The following is a 22,553-nucleotide window of genomic DNA, read 5'->3' as shown; positions in this document are numbered from 1 at the left end:
TTTATTAGACCTTACTACTCTACTTTTTAAGGGTTAAAAACCAGTTTTGTTGCTTGAGTTCATATTTTTATGTAGACATTTCTTCCTGTTTGAGTCAAAAAAGGAAATTTAAATCAAAATTGTAATAGTAAAATATTGATAAAATGATTGAAAATGTGTGAGGAATAGGAAGATTTTATCTGAAAGTTAATATTATTCGCTAGAAGAAATTAAAAATAAGGGAACAGAACTTATGTTAGCTGGGATTTATTGTTAATATAGTGTTTCCCAATTTAGTTTAGGTTTAAGCATAGAGAATTCTTTTTTTTTTTTTTAAGATTTTTTTTGTTTATTTGACAGACAAGGATCACAAGTAGGCAGAGAGGCAAGTGGGGGGTGGGAAGCAGACTCCCTGCTGAACAGAGAGCCTGATGTGGGGCTCCATCCCAGGGTCCTGGGATCATGACCTGAGCTAAAGGCAGAGGTTTTAACCCACTGAGCCACCCAGGCGCTCCAAGCATAGAGAATTCTTTATCTTTTACTTAAAAGTATCGTACTCAGAATTGTTGTAACTGGATGTCCTATATCATAGTTTTGTGCCCGATATTTTTTGAGGGATCTGGTTAGATGTTGGTACTGTTAGCTATGAGCAACATGCTCTGTATTGCTCTCTTAACCCTTGAGGAGGGTAAAAATGAACAGTGTCTTATACAATGGCCTGATAATCAGGGATTTGTTTTCAAATAATCTCGGGGGACAATGAGGGCATAGATAAGAGAAGATGGTCTATTTAATGGTGGTGCTTATAGCTGCATGGGATTTGTTATACTACCCTTTCTACTGTTGTTAGTTATTTTATACTCTGTTTTTGTACATTTGAAATTTTCCTTATAAAATCTCAAGAACAATTAGTTGATAAATAATAAGACTTATTCTTAAGATCTAGGTTACTAGGAGTTTACCTGAAATACATAAAAATGTGTGTGTATGTGTATATATATCTATCCCATTATTTCAGGCAAACTCCTAGTAACCTAGATCTTAAAAATGAGCCATATATATATATATATATATATATATATATATATATATAGGAGAGCAATTTATATGTCTATAAACACACACACATATATATATATATGTTTATAGACATATAAACACACATATATATGTGTGTTTATAGACATATAAATTGGAGAGCAATATATATATATATATATCAGTGTTTATAGACATATAAATTGCTCTCCAACTCACCTAATTTACTGTTCACCTACCATGTCTCTGAAAGTGTGCTAAGTAGTACTCCTTTATACTCATCCAGTGATAGGCTTGATCAGTTCTTAGTGAGCACAGCACAGCTTGTGATTACCGGAACAAAGCTGAGTTCCTGGGAAATTGTTTGTGTCATTATTTTTAAATGTAAATAAGCAAAATATTTTAAGGGAAATATATCTATAAGAAATAAAGCACAACTTTTTGTGTTTTTTTGGAATTACATCTAATCTAAATCCCCAGTTATATTTTAATTCCTTGAAAGAAGTGGCCAAAATTTTCTGTCTACCCCCAATCTCCTTCTGTTTAAATAGAGAAAGTAACAGTATCATTTGAAAGAAAGTTACAGTGCTTCATCTACACCAAGTAAATGGAATAAAGGAACATAGATGCTATACTGGAAGTATGGTAGAGTAGGAGACCAAAGGTGGGGGTGGACACTTTTAAAGGCATTATTCACGGATCAAGAGAGGCTGCAGAGATGATAATCCCCCTAAGCTAAAAGGTGAGGTCCCCCCACCTGCCCCCCGAGGCAGGGAAGGAGTGAAAGCAACAGTGTGAACAGAAGCATGGAAGGAGGAACAGGCTTGCTATGTTCATGACACTGCATGCAGTGTGACTAAAGGAGAGGGTGTCCGTGGGGTACAACCCAGAGAAAAGGGGCCTGATTGTTGGAGATCTAACATCATGTACCAAGGAGTAATGGAAGAGGTAAGGAGCCCCTGAAGGAGTAATGGCATTAACATGGTTACAGTTGAATTGGAAAGTGTTTTTTTTTTTTTTTAGGTTTTTTGTACATTTTATTCATGCATAAATGCTTTTTAGACCTTCCAAAATAAATGCACAGAAAGACACAAATACATTTTTAAAGATATCCACAAAATAATGTTGTCTAGGTATCAAAACAATTGTATTTGAATTGTATCTATTCTTACTGTATCTATTCTTTTTCTTCTTTTTTTAATACTTAAAGTAGTACAAGTCACCTGACAATGAAGCTCACCTTTATAAAATATAAAGAACCTTTTTTCAGTCCAAGATATTGGCAAACTCACAGAGCATACCAAAAGTAAAGTATTAATACATAACTTCCAAAAAATAGTTAAAACTTAGAAAATATTCTTAAATCTCTAAAACAGATGATTTTTAACTAACAGCATAAAGTTTGTGCTTTCTCTAATTTCCAAGTAGCCAAAATATTCATACTGAGGCAATATTCAGTTTCTTAAGAGTTCAGGTCAAAGAAGTATACTACTTCCTCATGGACATCTGTAAGACTCTCCCTGCTTAGACACACTGCTGTATCAAACACCATGCAAAGCACCGCCTAACAAAATGGAAATGCCCCCTCTTCGGTAACTATTTACTTTAGGAATAAAATAAGCCAGCAAATAATACCAAATTTTCCTACAGGCTACATAGAAGAAAGGAAAGGATGATTTTCACAGGCCATGAAGCTGAGAGAAAAAGTTGATTCGGGGGGACTATCGTACTACAAGTTTAAATGTATTATGCCTTTTGTAGGGCTTTTTGTAAATCACCATAGAAGTTGATTAAAGTGCTGGCCATGGCTGTATCTACTGCAGACTGAGGAATCATCCCGCGCAGATCCGTCTGAATGTAGCCTGTCAAAAGACTCTGGTGTGGACTGTCTTTAAGCGGAACACAAAACCAACCACAGGGATGGTTATAGCCACGAATAAATTCTGGTCTCTTTTCATTCCAGTCAACACTTAGCCCACAGGACAAAAGCCCTTCTTCATAACCCACAGTGTAGGAGAAATCAACAAACTCTCTTGGGGAAATTATATTCCAAAGCTGACCAGCGGTAGTGTAACGCATCACACAGCAATTCTCCTCAAAGTGTTCCAAAATATCCATTGAAGTCATTAAGCTATCCCAATCCAAACGACAGGGACCTGGGCGTATATGGTCTATGACACTATTGACGCTGTCTTCTGTAACACCTTGGGCTTTGAAAAGGTATCCATTAAATTCTTCTGAAGGTTTTCTCCAAATTGTTACATCTTTCGTTTTCTTGGCAACTCGCCACTTATCATCTTCAGTGCTATGATACTGTATGAGAGTGTTCTTAAGTCTAGTGGCAAAAGCAGTAGCATCAGGCAGGCCTTCCATTTTTTTTCTTCTGAGATGAACGAGGCGTGGTAAGCGAGTAGGCGCTCCCGCGCGTGCCAGACACCCAGCTTTCGGCGACACTCTGGAAAGTGTTTTTGAACAGTCCACCTAAACCCCACTTGGGTTCCTGGCTGTGGCCCATAAAATCACATTAGAATATTGCATATAGTACAGATATATACAGTTATCAGTGCAAAAAGTGAAAAAAAATTTAATTTGTGGATGGATACATCAGGTGGGGGAGGAGATTCAGCAGTGGGAGGGTGAGGGAGTTGCTCTGGAGGAGGTAGATGCTCTGGAACTCCATGGACAGAAAGGTTGAGCGAGGAGGGCGACGTGCATTTCTGGATGACAGAATAGAGAGATGAACTGTTAGAGGGACAGGTTTGGGGAAGAAAATGATTTAGTTCCATTTTTGATAGAAGGTGTCTGTGCCAGTTGAAGGGTCTGGAAGCCTGGGCCGAAGACAGATTGGGGAGCTGAGGGCATATTTATAACTGAGTGAGGGATTAGATCTAAAGTTGGACCTGGTTGGCATGAGAATACTCATGGGCACGTGTTGGAAGAGAAGCTGGCCAGAAGACCCAGCAGAGAGTAGCTTGGAAACTGGGGCAGAAAGGAATTTTTAAGTTGTTTGGTTTTTTCCCAAATATTTTTACTTATTTACTTATTTTAGCAAGCATGCATACATGAGCTGGGGGAGGGACAGAGGGAGAGAGGGAGAATCCCAAGCAGACTCTCCACTGAGCAGGGAGCCTGACATGGGGCTTGATCCCTCAATCCTGAGATCACGACCTGAAGCTGAAATCAAGAGTCGGACACTCAACCAACTGAGTCACCCAGGTGCCTGGCTTTTTAGCTTTTAAGATGAGGACCAAAGACGGCTTCAGATATGACAGCAAAGAGTTCCTGGGAGTCCATTCCCAGGGCAGTTTCTGTGGCAGGTTGGGGACAACTCAGCAAGACATGTTATAGTAAATGAGTAAATGTAATGTTACATATTTTTGCTACTCTACCAGGACCTTCCCTTTCTTAGTCATCTTGATTTCTTGGGGTACCCTAGTGAAGAGGAGGAAAGTTTGATTTTCAATCTCTCAGGTTTTACTGATACCATGGTACCATCGCAGCAACAAGGATATGTATCCCTCCACTCTATTTCAGGGTATATTTTGAGTTGTCATACACTTCAAACAAGTTAAATACCTTTCCCCCCCTATTTCTGTAGTTCAGTCTTCCTCAGAATTTGGCTTACTTGCCCCTCCCTGACCATATTAGTCCCCAACCCTCTGGAAGTGTATTGTCAGGGAAAACAAAGGGTGCCAGCTTGCCATTACTAACTAACTTTGCTCCCAATTCAGCTATGAAGCTATTATTTTTATCTCCTTTTGAACTCCTGGCATCCATGGGCCCTGAAAGGTTACGAGGTATAGCTGGGCTTTAATCAACATCTCGTCACTGTGGGCATCCCTTGACTTCTCGCTAGGTTGAATGAATGTCCACCTATCATAATTAGAGACCTTTGGCTGTTCAGTAGAAGAAAGATAGAAGAAACCTGTTAGAAGATTTTTATGCAATGGGTCTGTTCAACGAGTAAGGAGATTCTAGTGATATAGGATTGTAATTGTGATGCTTAGAAAACGAAGTGAAAAGATTACAAAGGAAAGAGGATTTGATTCCAGACTTCAGAAGGGAGTACAGAGTAGCTCCCCCATATTCAGAGGAAGGGTTCCCTCAATAGTTTTATCATCAAAAACAGAGCATCTTAAAAGAGTTTTAGGAAAAATAAATATTCTTAAAATTATATTTTCTTACTAGGGAGGAAAAGTCATTCCTCTGGTCCCTGTGGCCTTAAATGAAACAAAGAAAATCATGCTTTCAAGTATAGCATTACCTTGTATTCAGTATGTGTTTTTAATACTACCCATAAAAGAATTCCTCAAGACTGAGTTGTGCATAAACTAATTGACCTACAAATTATCAAAATCCTGTTAAAGCCCTCTGCAGAGCAGCTGTGCTTATACCCATGTGAAATGATACATGTACAAGTGTCCATTCAAATATTGTTTATAATGGCAGAAGACTGGAAACAAACAGACTGTCCATTGGTTTGGTCTGGTTAAATACACTTAATCTGGGCAGATGTCATATACCACCCCTCCCCATACATACAAATAAATGAATGGGATACTATGCAGCTGTAAAAATAACTGGGAACCCTGCTAGATACCCATATGGAAAAATTACCAGGATCTACTTAATGTTTAAAAATGAAGTGCAGGGGCGCCTGGGTGGCTCAGTGGGTTAAGCCGCTGCCTTCGGCTCAGGTCATGATCTCAGGGTCCTGGGATCGAGTCCCGCATCGGGCTCTCTGCTCAGCGGGGAGCCTGCTTCCCTCTCTCTCTCTCTGCCTGCCTTTCTGACTACTTGTGATTTCTCACTGTCAAATAAATAAATAAAATCTTTAAAAAAAAAAAATAAAAATAAAAGTGAAGTGCAGAGGGGTGCCCTTGTGGTTCGGTCAGTTGAGCATCCAACACTTGGTTTCAGCTCAGGTCATGATCTCATGGGTCACAGGATTGAGACCTGAGTCGGGTTCCTGGGTCAGCAGGGAGTCTCCCTGAAGATTTTCTCCCTCTGCCTCTCCTTTGCCCCTCTCAAAAAAGTAAATAAATCTTAAAAAAAAAAAAAATGAAGAGCAGAGGGGCACCTGGGTGGGCTCAGTCCATTAAGTGTCTGACTCTTGTTCTCAGCTCAGGTCTTGATCTTGGGGTTGTGAGTACAAGCCCTGTGTTGGGCTCCAAATGGGACATTAAGCCTACTTTTAAAAATAAATAAATAAATAAAAGTGAAGTACAAATTAGTATACTGCCATTTATATTACAAAAGGAGGGGGACAGGAGAGAAGTGTGTGTGACTGTTTATAGATTTGCTTACATATACATAAGAAACCCTAGAAGGATATATAAGAAGCTAATACCATTACTTATCTGCCTGGGGAGAGGGTGAAATATGTGGGGAACTTAACAGGTTGGGGTAGAGGTAGATTTCTCACTATGCCTTTTTATATTATTTGGTTTGGGGATCATAGGAACCAATTACCTATTTTTTTGTTTATTAGAATTTAAAACATATGTATGTATGAAAATCTCAATAGGAGCAAAAAGAATATGTGTCAAAATTCAACACCTTTTCAAAAACATATATTAGAATTGAAAAATTTTACTCCTTGCTCTTTTAAGTAGCTAGTTTTTGTTCTTTTATGTGTAGTGGTTTGAGAAGGTCTCCAGTAGCTTTATTTATAATAATTTGTACACAGATTCCTAAAATTTCCTAACAATTTCCTAAAGGAAATTGTTTTGAAAAATCTCAGACTTTTTTTTTCTTTTCTTTTCTTTGGGGGACTTCCTGCATTCTTCAGTTTTCAGAGATCCAGGGACAGGTAATTAATCATTAGGTTTTCCTAATGAGTGGGATATAAGTACTATCCTACTACCCTAAAACTTTGTATCATGCTTGCTTTTACCTTGAAAATAAGAATGAATTTTTAAATGTAGTTTTTATAAGATGACTAAATTTGGCACTATACTAATTTTTTGGCTCTTACTCTTTTGTAAAAATAACTTCGGTAGTCAATATATAGGATTCCTTTCACATGCTTCTTTTTCTAAGACTGTAAAAGTAGCTGTCAAAAGAGCCCAGGAACTAAGGCATCTTAGTAAATTTAGAGGGTTCTCGAATGTGAGGAGTTGGAGTTAATTCATATTAAGCAGATAATACAAATAAATATTTGGGAACTTGTAAGATGTGCTTTTCTCAAGTGTGGTCAGGGAAAGGGGAATAAAATGACAAAACTGCTTTGGGCATTCCTTTGACATCACAGAACTTTTCTCAGCAGCGCCATTTTGGTTTCTTTACCTTAAAGTATTTGATGCACAAGAGAGAAATATAATTTTAACCTGGAGTTGATGATGCTTAAAGTGCTAGAAAAATGTGCTTTGAAATCATTGAATATTAGTTATATCTACCTTGTAAACTTGTTTGGGCCTATTTCCAGGTTCTGTATCCGTTAATGTGTCTATCCCTCTGATCTTGATTATGAAAACAGAAATATAGGCCACAGAATTTGATGTGCTGTCTTCCCCTGTGTAAGATGGGAACATCCAGTTCATTGAAACAATGTTCAGAAGCCAGGAGAGGACACAAGAAGAGGTTCATGTCTCCCTTTCTCTCCTAATTTTTAATTGATACCATGGCAAAGGTCAGTCATTTAGGACAAAGTGATACTAAAAGGTATGGGAGGAGGCAGGGATGGAGAGTTTGATAGGATTAGGGCTCTTTAGGGGGTGGGAGGAAGCAGTGAACTACTAAAAACAGTCTCCTCTTTTGGCTTATGACGCTTGGAATTTGCCCAGCCATATTTTACACACCCTTTTTATGGATGCTCACTACATGTTAGAACTGGAATTGCTTTACTGAGCTCCACCAAGATTGAATTGATAGACCCGTTAATCTTAAAAAGATAAACTGAATTTGATGAACTACTCCCAACTTAAATTCACCTTAGGGCCTAAAAGAAATCATTCTTTTTCTTTTTTCCCCTCAAGCTTTTATTTAAATTCCAGTTAGTTAACTTACAATATAATATTAGTTTCAAGTGTGCCGTGTAGTGATTCATCACTTACACACAACTAGTCCTCATCACAAGTGTCCTCTTCATCCCATCACCCTTTTAGCCCATTCCCTTGCCACCTACCCTCCAGCAACCCTCAGTTTGTTTTCTGTAGTTACAGTTGTTTTATGATTCCTTCTCTCTTTTTTTATTCCCTCCGTGTTCATCTGTTTTGTCTCTTAAATTCTATATATGAGTGAAATCATATGGTGCTTGTCTTTCTCTGATTTATTTTGCTTAGCATAATACTCTCTAGCTCCATCTGTGTTGTTGCACCTGGCAAGATTTCATTCTTTATGATGGCCGAGTAATAGTCCTCTGTGTTTGTGTCTGTGTGTGTGCATGCGCGCACACACACCCACACATCTTGTATCTTCTTTATCCATTCATCAGTTGATGGACATGTGGGCTCTTTCCATGATTTGGCTATTGTTGATAATGCTGCTATAAATGTTGGGGTACATGTATCCCTTAGAATCAGTATTAAAGTCATTCTTGATAGCCTTTTCAATTAAAAATATGTCCCTAATAAACTACTGGAACTACACCAAAATAAAAAGCTTTTGCACAGTGAAGTAAACGATCAGAAAAACAAAAAGGCAGCCTACCAAATGGGAGAAGATACTCTTTTTAAGATTTTATTTCTTTTGGTGATAGAAAAATGCAAGCAGGAGGGGAGGGAGAAAGGGAAAGGGAGAGAGAATCTTAAGCAGACTCCACGCTGAGCATGGAGCCCGACGGTGGGGCTCGATCTAATGACCCTGAGATCATGACCTGAGCTGAAATCAAGAGTTGGGCGCTTAACCAACTGAGCCACCCAGTTGCCCCCTAGTGGGAAAAGATATTTGCAAATCAAATATCCATTTTGAACTTATACAACTCAACATCAAAAAACCTGAAATCATCTGATTAAAAACAGGCAGAGAATCTTTTTTTTCCAAAAAAGATAGACAGATGGCCAATTCACACATGAAAAGATGCCCAACATCACTAATCATCAGGGAAATGCACATTAAAACCACAATGAGATAGTACTTTACACCTGTCAGAATGACTAAAATCAAAAAGACAAGAAATAACAAGTGGTGTTGAGGATGGGAAGAAAAAGAACCCTCATGCACTGTTGGAATGGAAATTATGTAGCCACTGCCACTGTGGAAAACAAAATAGAGGTTCCTCAGAAACCTAAAAACAGAATTACCAATTACCATATGATTCAATAATTCCACTACTGGGTATTTACCCAGAGAAAACAAAAACTTTAATTCAAAAAGATATATATACACATTTTATGTGTATTGCATTATTTATAATAGCTAGATATGGAAGCAACCCAAGTGCTGTCTGTAAATGAATGGATAAAGAAGAAGTGGGACATTGGTATAGCCCATATACACAATGACATACATACAATGGAATATTACTCAGCTATTAAAAAAATGAAATCTTGCCATTGTGACAACATGGATGGACCTAGAAGTTAGAAATGCTAAGTGAACTAAGTCAGAAAAAGACAGATACCATATGATTTTTCTCAAACGTGGAATTTTTTTTTTGTAAAGATTTTTACTTATTTATTTGACAGAGATCACAACTAGGCAGAGAGGCAGACAGAGAGAGCGGGGGAAACAGGCTCCCCACTGAGCAGAGAGCCCAATGCGGGGCTGGGTCCCAGGACCCTGGGATCATGACCTAGCCAAAGGCAGAGGCTTAAATCACTGAGCCACTCAGGCGCCCTTCACACGTGGAATTTAAGAAACAAAGAAGAAGAGACCAAAAAACCCAGACTCTTAAATACAGAGAACAAACTGGAGGTTGTCAGAGGGGAGATTGGTGGGGGATGGGTAAAACAGATAAAAAGGTTTAAGAGTATTCTTATCTTTTTTTTTTAAGAGTATTCTTATCTTGATGAGCCCTGAGAAATGGGCTCATATGTCCATATATATATTATATATATATAATTACAGTGATGTTGCTATTTACTGTTACTGGATATTTCATTGTTATAAGGCAGTTTTTAAAAAAATTATTTTATTTTATTATTTTAAAGATTTTATTTATTTATTTGACAGAGATCACAAGTAGGTAGAGAGGCAGACAGAGAGAGCTAGAGAGGGAAGCAGGCTCCTCGCTGAGCAGAGAGCCTGATGCAGGGCTCGATCCCAGGACCCTGGGATCATGACCTGAGCTGAAGGCAGAGGCTTCAACCCACTGAGCCACCCAGGCGCCCCAAGGCAGTTTTTTAATATATACAGTGAAAACTTAACAAGCTTTTTATGACCAGTCTACCAAGATGGACTTAGCTGCAGAATTAATTTCAGCATATTGTTTACCCATCTAAAAATTGGTTGTGCATTGAGACCTTTTGCAGTGCAAGGTTACACTGTCAACTTAAAAGCCATTTTAGATGGAATTATACTTTTTAATGTTAGTAAGGTACTATGTTTATCATCTTCGGATTGGAGGTTAAAAGTATCCAAAAGCTTAAGTGAATATTCAGTTAACAAAAATGATTTTTGTGTGTTTTGGCAGCAGTGCCTTCCTGAATACTGCAATTATTTAGTGTGTCACAGGTAAAGGCTGAAGCCAAATATGAGTCACTTCTTCATTATTTGCATTAGAAGCCACCTTTGGACCTGGAATGTTACTGGCATTTCTCTTTCTTTACCTCTTTGTCACCTCCCTGATCAAAAGCAAACTTTTAAAAAAAACTTTTTATTTTATTTATTTATATTTTTAATTTGGAAAACCCAAAGAATTTGTGTCTGGGAAGAGCAGTAATAGGAGAACTCTAGGTGTGTAAGGAAGACCAAAGCATGTTCTCAAGGCAACCGCCAGCCTCCCGTGTTTTCCCTGTTCCATTTTGTCTTTATCTATAATGCCAGCTACAAATAATTGCTATCTCGAATGGGGTTTTATTTCTTGGAATTCAGCCTGTTAGCACAAATAATCCCTAATAAGTATGAAGCTAGTTTAAGGCTCTAAAACAAAGCCAGAGTTTTCTCTCTTGTATCTCCTCATCTTGGCTGATTCTGAAGTTGGTCGACATGCAGAATGTTAGAAACAAGTCACAGATCTAGCTTTTCAGATTCCAGGCATATAGTTTATATTCCATACTCTTTCCACTTTGAGGACTGAACTCATAAGACAGCAGAAAGGTCCAGTGTTTGGCCATATCTTTTTTTATTCATTGTCCTGAGTTCATCTCCCTCTGAAGTACTTTTAACCGGATGTTTCCTCCCCACCCCCCCCAACATTTCAGTAAAGGGAAAATAACTCTGGAATAGCCAGTAAAAATTATTGAAAGATACTAATTGCCTTGTCCCCAAGGGGCAGTGTCTGTAGTTAGACACTGAACCATGGGTTTCTTTTTTGGCAAGAGAATGGACATGCACTACAAGAGAGAATAAGTGAATGATTTCAGTGAAATGTCTCCCCAGAGATCTGTGGGTATCAGAAGGAAGAGGAGGGAGCGTTGTACCCAGTTTGTCATCCAAATTTGTTGTTCCCTCTGAAGCAGAATCTGTTCTTCCCCAGATCAATTTGAGACATTCTATGTCCCTGTCTTTGATTGGCGAGACCTGGGAACAGTTAGTGTGTGAAATTCCTCAAGGTTAAGATGATGGTTGAGGTAGCATGGATGAAGTGAAATGTGTTTCCATTTTTCATCCTCTGCTGAGGCTAGCGGTCTGGCTAAGGCGTTATGTGTGTACTGTGTGCACCCTTTCAGATGTTCTCACTTGAGATATTTGAATATACGAGACAGTAAAAGTTATTGCTTCCATTCTGATTTGTTAGTAACATCGTGTGTGGGAGTGCCAGCTGGGAAATATTACCTGGGAAGCTAGTGGAGCCCCGAGTGTGCCTTGGGGAAGAGATGACACCTACATTATTTGTCACTGGACCATTATACACCAAATGGCTGAGATGCCGACTCCAAATCAGCTACTTAGTTTCCCTAAGGGACAGAGTGCCACTGTGTGAGCTGCCAAACAAGAAAGAAAAATCGAAAATACAAAAATAAATTTATTTTCAAATTAAGTAAGTTGTCTTCAAAACAACCTTGCATGAGTTTAACACCGTAAACAAAGCATGAGGCTTTTCCTCCTCTGAGAAGCTCCAAAGAGTATTGACCTTAGTGTTCAGCTTCCTGATTGTGATGTCCCAGAGTACACAAAACTGTGGCTTTCCCAGACAGACAATTAAATTTAAATGCAAAAGACATTAAGAAACATTAAAGTATGTAAATCAGTGTGTGATTCATAGTAACACAAATGCTCCTGCAGTGAAGTATTTCAGAGTTCATGGTTTCCCTAATCATCTCTTCATGGCTATTTTGTTTCCTGGCATCCTAATGCTAAGACATCATACCATCTTTTTTTTTTTTTTTTTTTTTTTTAAATATCAAGTGCTGAGAGAGTTCCTAGGGAAAAGTGGTGTTCTCAGAGGTAAACAGGATCCAGATCACTTAAGATTTATTGATTTTATGATCAGTACTTAGGTTGCTGCTAAAAGCAGATAGGTTTTCCAATACATATCTGAAACCGTAGAGGGCATTCCACTCCATCCATCTTCAGGAGCAGGGAAGAGCTCACTTTGCAGGCGATTACTAAGGAAAACTCGAACATTGTTAGGGTGACTCATCTGTGGAATACCAGCTTAAACTAATATAAAATACTATTATTTAACTCTGATGAGAAAGAAGCAGAGTGATTATCAAAGGATCAAAGGGGACTTAAAGCTTTTAGAGGACTTGCATCTCATCTCCATTACTGGGTTTTGTACTTGTAACATTTTATTGGGGTTTATTTCTTTGCCAGATGGTACTGATGTTAAGAGTGCTTTGATGATTATCCCCATTTTTGTGGTTTGCCACCCTATTCTGGATTGGTTAATCACCCAACTGGCATTGTTCTTGTATAATGCAGTGAAATCTCTTTAGTGGGAATTTATAGAATAAGTTGAGAGTACAATAAAACTTGTTAATCCAGAGACTTCCATTATTTGGAACTTGGGATTACTTGATTTGCGCTTAACTGGAATTTCTCTTTAATATCTGTGGAAAATAAGAGCCTTGATAATATATTGTTCTAGAATTTTTTACTTTCATGAATGATATTGGAATGGATAGAAGGGTAGTCCCTGGAGAAGGGAGAAGAGACAGTCCACAGTATTAGGGTTGTTCCTCGGTTTGATTTGAGAATCTGAAGCGAGAGAGTGTCTTGAGGCAGAGGAGCAGAACGTAAGGAAGGAATGTCTTCACATACCCATATTTCATGGAAAGCAACATGATGTATAGAAAAGAATGTTAGGACAGAACTGAGGAGACTTCCAATCATGAACTGGAGGGAATAGCCATATGTGAGGTCTTACTAGTATTTGGGAAATTAACACCTGAAAGATGAAAAGTGTAAGAAGAAAGGTAGGTACTTAAACAGTCAAATCTCCCATGTCTTGCAAAGGGAATAAAACTTCAGTAATGTATAAAGTCTTTCTTAAATATTTTTAGGTCTTTCTGTTAACTGATTCATTTGAATAAAAACTACTGCTTTTGTCCTTAACAGGGCCGATGGGAGAGTCAACAGGATGTATCCCAAACTGCAGTCTCCAGAGGAATAGCTCCAGTTGCCCCATCCCTTCCTAACTGTCCCCCAAATAACCATCCTCCTGACCCAGGTAAGTTATATTTTCATTTGTCAGTCACTGTCAGGAAATTTGAGCGTCTTTCAGAAATAGTTCAAATCAGGATTTCCTACCACATAACTACTGACCTCCTAGTTAATGTCATCTGATATTTCCTTTTTTTGCCTTATCCTGTTGAGCTACATTGATTTGAATGTTGAGTTTATATTGCATCCTTCTGATAAATACCACTTGAACATGATGATATTTTATATACACTTGATTCTATTTGCTAATATTTTGTAAAGGATTTTTTTTTAAAGATTTTATCTATTTATTTGACAGAGATCACAAGTAGGCAGAGAGGCAGGCAGAGAGGGGAGGTGGGAAGCAGGCCCCCTGATGAGCAGAGAGCCCTATGGGGGGCTCCATCCCAGGACCCTGAAATCATGACCTGAGCTGAAGGCAGAGGCTTAACCCACTGAGCCACCCAGGTGCCCCTCGTAAAGGATTTTTGTGTATGTGTTCTATGGCGAATATCTGCTTCTCTGTTATCATCATTTTTTGTTAGGTTTTGGTATCATGATTATGTCGGCCTCATGAAATGATATTTCCTTATCATCTTTTTTTCTGGAAGATTTTATATACTTAGTATTGCTTCTTCCTTAAATGTTTGACACGACTCACCAGTGACACTGTCTGGGCCTAGAATTTTGTCTTTGGGAAACTTTTAAATTATGACTAATTTCTTTAATACAGGGTTATTTAACTTCTTGTGTTTCCCTATGAGTCAGTTTTCATAAGTTATGCTTTCAGGGAATTTTCTGTTTCATTTAAATTTTAATGTTTGTTTCAGTAAATGTTACAATGTTTCCTATCGCCCTTTTAATGTTTGTAGGATCTGTTGTGGTGTTCCTTCTTTTTATTTTTTTATTTTATTTATTTGTTTTTAAGAATTTTCTTTTCTTTTTTTTTTTTTAAAGATTTTATTTATTTTTTTAAGAGAGAGATAGAAAACACAAGCTGGGGAGAGAGGCAGGGGGAGAGGGAGCCGTAGACTCCCTGTGGAGCAGGGAGCCGGATGCAGGGCTCCATCCCAGGACAGTAAGCAGATGCTTACTGACTGAGCCACCCAGGTGCCCTTCTTTTTATTTTTGACAATTTTTTCTTTCTGGTTTTTTTGACTATTTTTTTTTTTTTTAGATTTTATTTATTTGACAAAGATTACAAGTAGACAGAGAGGCAGGCAGAGAGAGAGGAAGGGAAGCAGGCTCTCTGCTGAGCAGAGATCCCAATGCGGGGCTCAATCCCAGGGCCCTGGGATCATGACCTGAGCCAAACGAAGGCAGAGGCTGTAACCCACTGAGCCACCCAGGCACCCCTTCTTGATTACTTTTGAGACTAGTTTTAGTTTTCTGTCTTCTCTCACAACCAAATCTGGTTTCTTACTTTCTTTATTGTTTATTTTCTGTTTCACTGATTTCTATTTCTTTCTGCATTTCACAAATTTTGAAATGTGGTGCTGTCATTTTCATTCTATTCAAAATATTTTCTAATTTCCCTTTGATTTATTCTTTGACCTATAGGTTATTGGAGTAGCATGTTAATTCATTTTCATATGTCTGGGGGGAACTTCTTTCTATTAATTGATTACTTATTTAATTTCATCACGATCTGAAAGACTCTTTTAGTCTTTTGGGATGTTTTTGAGACTGTGTTCTATCTTGGTAAACATTCTATGCGTGCTTGAAAAGATACTATTCTGTTTGGGGGCATAGTGTTCTGTATATATCAATTAGGTCAAGATGGTTGATAACCTTGTTCACATCTGTTCTTTAAATATTCTGTTCTACTGATTTTTTTTTATCTATTTATTCTATCAGTCACTGAGACAGAGGACATTAAATCTCCAAATCTGATCATGAAAATTACCTATTTTTCCCTTGATAATTTGTTAGGTATATACATATTTAGGATTGATTTTTTTTTCCCCCAATGTTTCTATCGTTATGACTGTCCCTTTGTATCTTTGGAATTCTCTTACTTTGAAATCTGTCTTAGCTGATATTAATATAGCCACATCAACTGTCCTTTGCTTATTGTGTGAATGATGTATCTTCATCTCAGTCTTTTAAATTTTGGCCTGTATTTGTTCTTTAAATTAAAAATGATTGTCTTGTAGCCAGCATATGGTTAGGGCTAACTTTTTTCTTTTTATCTAGCCTGAACAAATTCTGCCTTTTAATTGGCATGTTTACTTCTTTTACATCTAATATTATTATTGTTAGGTTTGCTTCATCGCTGCCGGTTTCTCTTTGGCCTTTCTATTTTGTTCCCCCACTATAACTTCTTTTTTGCTCTCTTTTGGGTTAAATGAAAACTGTTTTTTAGTATTTAATTTTATTTCCATTTCTGGGTTTTTGGCATTTTTTAATTTCTTTGTTAAAGTCTTTGCTCAAGGCCTGTAGTATGGATTCTTAACTTACCTTAGTCTACTTAGAATTAATAATATATCACTTCCCACTGCACAAATATTAGAACCTTGTAAAGGTATAATTCCATTTGCCTGTTCCCAACCCCCCCTTATTTTGTTTTCTTATTGTTGTATCTTTTACAGTTATTATGAACCCATTTTACAATGTTACTCTTTTTGCTTTAAAATAGCCACTGTCCTCTGGGGTTAAAAATACATTATATGTTTATAAAAAAATTTTAAAAATAGCCACTGTCATTAAAGGAAATTAAAGAGACTATAGATAATCTTTAATATTTTCTTCATATTTATTATTTCTGGCACTAGCTAGTCCTTCCTGAAGTTTCATATTTATCTGATATCATTTCTCTTTAGCCCAAAGAATATTCTGCAGTATTTCTTATTGTGCAGTTGTCTTAGGAAAGAGTGCTCTCCCCTTTTTGGGATTATCTTTAATCACTTTTTTTGGTAGGATTTTTCCACTAGCAGCACTTAGAAATCTTACATTATCTTTTATATTTCTTTTCTGCTGAGAATCAGTAATCTTTTGTGTCTCTTTTCCTTACATGTATTATGTGTCTGTTTACACTGTTACTTTGTTTGCTCTCACAGTTTTCTCTCTTTTTCTTGGACTATGATATACTTAGGTGTAGTTTTATTTGCTCTTATCTTGCTTGCATTTCATTGATATTCTTGGTTCTTTCTGTAAGTTGAAGTTTTCTATAAATTTAGGAAATGTTCAGCTAGTATTTCATTAAATTATTCCCCCTGACCATTTCTCTCTTTCTCCTCTTCTGAGAATCAAATTACACACATTAGATTGCTTACTATTACCCTACAGATCACAGAAGCTCTGATTTTTTTTAACTTTTATTTTTTATCTTATTCTTGTTTCTTCTGGTTGCATAATTTCTCCTGCCATTTCCAACCTTCTGTTAAGCACATCCAGAGAATATTTTATTTCGGTTACTATTCTTTTCAGCTCTAGAATTTCCAGTTGCTGCTTCTTTTAAAGTTTTAATTTCTCTGTTGATATTCTCTACCTATACATTTGTTGAGATCAAATTCTTCTTTTCTTCCTTGGACTTGTGTATAAAAGCTGCTTTAAAGTCTTTATCTGCTGAATCAAGCTTCTGGGCCATCTCATGGTCTATTTCTCTTGACTGCTTTTTTCTTGACATGGGTCATATTTAATGAGTTTTGCCCATTGTATACCCCAGTCAAGATATACAAGATGTATATGACTCCAGTTTCTCTCCACAATCAGCCAATGTTCTGATTTCTATCCTTTCAGATTAGTTTTGCCTATTCTATCATTTCATACAAATGGAATCATACAGTATATACTCTTTCTGTGTTTGGCTTCTTTTATTCATCATTTCTGTTTACATCTCCATACCACAGCATCCTTCAGTAATTTATTTTTTATTCTTGAGAAATACTTCACTTTTATGGTTGGATTTATCATAATTTTTAATTAGTTCTTCTGTCTGGACATTTGGTTTGTTTTCAGTTTTTAGCTACTGTTAGTAAAGTTTGTTCTTGCATAAGTCATTTTGTGAACATTTCTCTTGAGTTAATACCTAGGAGTGAAATTACTGGCTCATAGAGTATGACCTTGTTTTAAAGTTATGTAAAAAAAATAAAACTTTTTTTTTTTTTGAGAGAGAGAGCATGCATGTGTGCATGCCAGTTGTGGGGGGAGGGGCAGAGGGAGAGAGAGATAGAGTCTTAAGCTGAGCATGGAGTTCAACATAAGGCTCCATCTCCCAACCCTGAGATTATGACCTGAGCCAAGATCATAGGTCAGAGGCTTAACCGACTAAGCCACCCAGGTTCCCCAAATTTGTTGTTTTAATAAAACATTGTGGGGGTGCCTTGGTGGCTCAGTTAGTTTAAGAGTCTGAATCTTGGTTTTGGCTCAGGTCTTGATCTTGTGGTCACGGGATTGAGCCCGCAAAGGGCTCTATGCTTAGCTTGAAGTCTGCTTCAGATTTTCTCTCCCTCTCAATTTTCCTCTTTCTTTCTTAAATAAATAAATAAATAAAATCTTCAAAAAAAAAGTTCATAATAGGGGCACTTGGGTGGTTCATTCAGTTAAGCACCTGACTCTTGATCTCAGCTTAGGTCTTGATCTCAGGGTTGTGAGTTCATGTCCCATGTTGGGCTACATACTGGGCTGTTGAAAAAAATAATAATAAAATTAAATAATGTGCAATTAATGCTTACTTGGCTTACATATTTACTACTCTGCTTTGCTCATCATTGCTTCTTGCATCTCACTTTGTTCTTCTGAGTTTAATTTCTTTTTTGTGAATTACATCTTTTTTTAAAACATCAGTACATTTAACAGTCATCTGTTAGTGACAGGCCCTTTCTTTTATGTTTTTTATTTTGTTCTAAGTTTGAAGAATCCTTTTACTATGGTATTTGTGGTATATTTCAAACATAGAAGAGTAGAAAGAGTAGGGGCACCTGAGTGGCTCAGTTCATTAAGCGACTGCCTTCGGCTCAGGTCATGGGATCCCAGGATCAAGTCCCGCATCGGACACCCTGCTTGCAGGGAGTCTGCTTCTCCCTCTGACTTTCCCGCTCTTGGGGTCTCTCTCTCTCTCATTCTCTCCCTCTCAAATAAATAAATAAATAAATAAAATCTTTAAAAAAAAAAAGTAGAAAGAATAACAAGATGTGCCCTTAGGTATCCCCTCCCTCCAGAATGATCAGTTCACCACCAGTCTGACTTATCTCTACTGCTGCTTCTCTGCACCCTTTCACGATTAATTTGAAGCAAATCTCAGATATCCTTTTATCTTTAAATATTTGTACATGTATCTCTAAAGCAGTAACCCCAATAACATTTCACTCTTAAGAAAATTTAAAAATAAGTCCCCAATATCTAATCAATGTTTGTATTTCTCCAGTTGGAACAAAAATACTTTTTAGTTATTTTGAATGAAAATCCAAGTGTAAGGTTCATATATATTCTGATGAGTTGGTATGTGTCTTGAGTTAAAGTTTAATGTATATGTTCCTCTCCGCTCCTCCCATTCATTGTCTGTGGTGAAGAGACTCTTTGTACAGTAGACTTTGTGTGTTCTTACTTTGCTGGTTATATCCCCATGAGGTTTTTTAAACATGGTTCTCTGTCTACCATATTTCCTATGAATTGGTGGTTAACTCTATAATCTTGAACAGATTCAGGCCAGTTTGAAGGAGGTATTAGAGGTAGTTTTGTGTATTTACCAAAGGAGAAACATCATGTCTGATTGTCTCGCTTTGTGATATATGCTGCCTTTGATAGATTATTGGCTAGATCTTTAATTAGGGGTCGTCTTCAGTGTAAAATGTTAATTTCTTGTATATAGAACTTTAGATTTTCCTTTTTTTTTTTTTTCAGCATTTAGATGATTATATTCTTCTGGCTCTTTATTCATCTCAAACTTGTTTTCTTTGTTTTGTTTTTCTCTTTCCTGTTTTTGCCTTCTTGTAAGTTAATTGACTTTTTTGAACTCAGTTTTAACATACCTCTTAGCATTTATAGCTCTCTCTTTGCTTTATGTTTTTTTTTAAAGATTTTATTTATTTATTTGACAGACAGAGGTCACAAGTAGGCGGAGAGGCAGGCAGAGAGATAGGAGAGGAAGCAGCCTCCCTGCGGAGCAGAGAAACCAACATGGGGCTCGATCCCAGGACCCTGGGACCATGACCTGAGCCAAAGTTAGAGGCTTAACCCCCTGAGCCACCCAGGCACCCCTGCTTTCTGTTTTTAATGATTGCTCTCATGATTATAAAATATCCTTACCTTTTCAGTTTACTTAGATTTAATACTATAATACTTTATGTAAAATGTACAAACCTTGGAACTGTATGGGTCCATGTACCAACTATATTACCAGTGAACTTGGGAGACCTTTCAGGGGTTACTTTAGGGGTAGAGGTACACGAGTAGTTGTGTGTTTCTCTTCAGGCGGTATCACACACAGATTCCTCAGGTTGACTTGTTTGTTCTTTGTCAAGGGTTATGTGGATACAGTATTTTATCATTTATGAGTTAGACTACATTTTCCTAGAAATTTAGTTTTATTCACTAAGGGAAAGGAAATCTTATATCATAGGCATCATCTACATGTCTGATCCCATCCTTTGGTAATTTAGAGCAGGTTTGTTTAGGGCATCAATCCCTGTTTTATGAAAACAACTGAAACATCACCCTCTTTCTAAAAGATCCATTTCATTATCTTTATTCAGTAAGTAGTTATGAAAAACTAAAATTGTAGAAGACATAGTCCCTGACTTCAAAGACTTTAAAGTCTAGATAGAGAGCTATACATGTGTGTTATTAGCTATGTGATTTTTTTTTAAAGATTTTACTTATTTATTTGACAGAGAGAGATCACAAGTAGGCAGAGAGGCAGGTGGAGAGAGAGAGGAGGAAGCAGGCTCCCTGCTGAGCAGAGCGCCTGATGTGGGACTTGATCCCAGGACCCTGAGATCATGAGCTGAGCCGAAGGCAGAGGCTTAACCCACTGAGCCACCCAGGCACCCCAAGCTGTGTGATTTTAAAATGAAAAACCCCATCTCACTCTGGGGCAGAAGTTAGTATGTGAACCAGTTAGTGACAAGGACTGGGGTTGGATTACCCTTCAGATACTAACAGAAACACTGGATATTAGAATGTTTTAGAACTGCCCTAATTGCTGTTCTTTAATTGGAAAAAGGAAATAGCATTGTGTTTGAGGACAGCTATAATACTACTACGTTTTTCTAACATTTTTTAAGGATACTTTTTAAGAATTTATATCATTAGATTTACTACAAGTAAAATTTGGCAAATTTATAGGAGAGAAAATGTCTACATTGTTGTTTACATTTGATCTCTTTTCCTATCAATATTGTTGACAGGACTTAGTAGCCTAGCGGCCTCCTACTTGAATCCAGTAAAATCCTTTGTGCCACAGATGCCAAAGCTCTTGAAGTCTCTCTTCCCTGTCCGCGATGAGAAAAGGGGCAAACAGCCTTCTCCCCTTGCACATCAGGTAAAAGCATCAGGAAAGCAACAGTGAACATTTCTAATTCCTGGCGGAATGATACTCCGTGGTGCACTGACGCTGGCGGGAGAGGGGTAGCAGGGATGGGAGGCCTTAAAGCTGGGCTTTTAGGCCTAGTAAAAGCTTGTGATTGTTTCTCCTCTACTCTCTTCTGAGGTAACAGAGCTGTTGAAACTTATTGACAGTCTCAATCCTTTTTGCTTTTAAAAAATGCCGAGTACACTGCTAATGTGATTTATGGTAATATTACTTAGAGCAACAATAGTAAAATTTATGAAGTGCACTTAGTGTTGTTTGTGTATTGCCAAATAGAAAATGTAATTCTATTTTTAATTCTTGATTTCATTTCATATTTCAAACAATTTTATATCATCACTGTCCTTCCCTCTCCACTTCTTTTTCCTCTGCTGTGGTTTACCCGTTCCTCCATTTAAAATATTAAAAGTGATCACTTGTCTTTATTTCCCCCTTTTCTTAAAACTCTCTACCCAGACTTCAGAGAAGTTTTAGAGAAAAATCTTAAACGGCTTTCCACATAATCAGGAAACTGCTCTTATGCAATGGTGAATGGGAAGCCTGTTGGAAATGTAATTTCCAGTCTTATATAGGTGTGAATTCAGCAGAAAATGATAAATGAGGATTTATTTATACTCCTTAAAAAACACATACAGTGCAAATGCTGTTGTTGAAATAGGTCTTTTGACATCAGCTTATCCGCATTCACGTAAAGCATTCATAATTGCAGAAATGTGGTTGAGTCCTTGTCCGAGACCTTAATTATTTAAAGGAATTATCTGAGTTTGTGAATGCATATTCAGGGGTAGTGGTATTAGTTTTGTAAGGCTGCTCTACAGATAACATGATTTTTTAAATCTAGCATTATCTAAAAAATGTACTTAAGCAGACATGTACACATAACAGTATGAAACAAACAAACATGGCGATTTTGGATGTTTGAACTAAATTTAACTAAGCACATAAGGAGTGCTTGACAGTTACCAAAGAATCTATGACCACAAGACCTACAAGAAATAGCAAGTCTAATACTTGGTTGGGGTTTAGGCAAAAATGGTTTTCCCAAGGATTTGCTGTTGCGTATATTACTCTGTCTTAAACTTCCATGTCATTGTTTTGTAATGTATGATGCATGGGGACTCTGTCAGAATTTCCATGGTAGATTTTTAAGAAGGTAACTTTAAAAACAACAATAACAGCCTGACCTCATAACCCAGACCCCATCTGGGGTACCTTTATAACCTGTATTTATAAGTACCCAAGGGGACTCGAGCAAAATGTAAAGTTGGATAACGACCCTTTTTCAGTTGCTGTTTGGTGAAGACAGTGTTCTAGA

General features: G+C 37.3%; 2 protein-coding genes across 5 annotated transcripts in view; one reads left to right on the top strand and one right to left on the bottom strand.

Moving 5' to 3' along the window:
- Positions 1-22,553, top strand: part of KIF13B (kinesin family member 13B) — a 201,816-nt gene that overhangs the window by 149,951 nt on the left and 29,312 nt on the right. For 3 of the 4 annotated variants that reach the window (XM_045078378.1, XM_045078379.1, XM_045078380.1), the window contains exons 36-37: positions 13,624-13,735; positions 21,057-21,190. In XM_045078378.1, coding sequence (XP_044934313.1) covers positions 13,624-13,735; positions 21,057-21,190 — 246 coding nt within the window. The remainder of the gene's footprint in view (positions 1-13,623; positions 13,736-21,056; positions 21,191-22,553) is intronic. The other variant, XM_045078381.1, reaches the window with a different exon arrangement.
- Positions 2,021-3,466, bottom strand: LOC123391561 (stAR-related lipid transfer protein 4-like). Its single transcript, XM_045078387.1, has one exon. The coding sequence runs from the start codon at positions 3,388-3,390 to the stop codon at positions 2,764-2,766; it is 627 nt and encodes a 208-aa protein (XP_044934322.1). The 5' UTR covers positions 3,391-3,466; the 3' UTR covers positions 2,021-2,763.

The sequence above is a fragment of the Mustela putorius genome, unplaced genomic scaffold (genome assembly GCF_011764305.1).
Source record: "Mustela putorius furo isolate JIRA1106 unplaced genomic scaffold, ASM1176430v1.1 tig00000242_pilon_pilon_pilon, whole genome shotgun sequence".
Lineage (NCBI taxonomy): Eukaryota > Metazoa > Chordata > Mammalia > Carnivora > Mustelidae > Mustela > Mustela putorius.
This window is presented reverse-complemented; position numbering and strand designations above follow the sequence as displayed.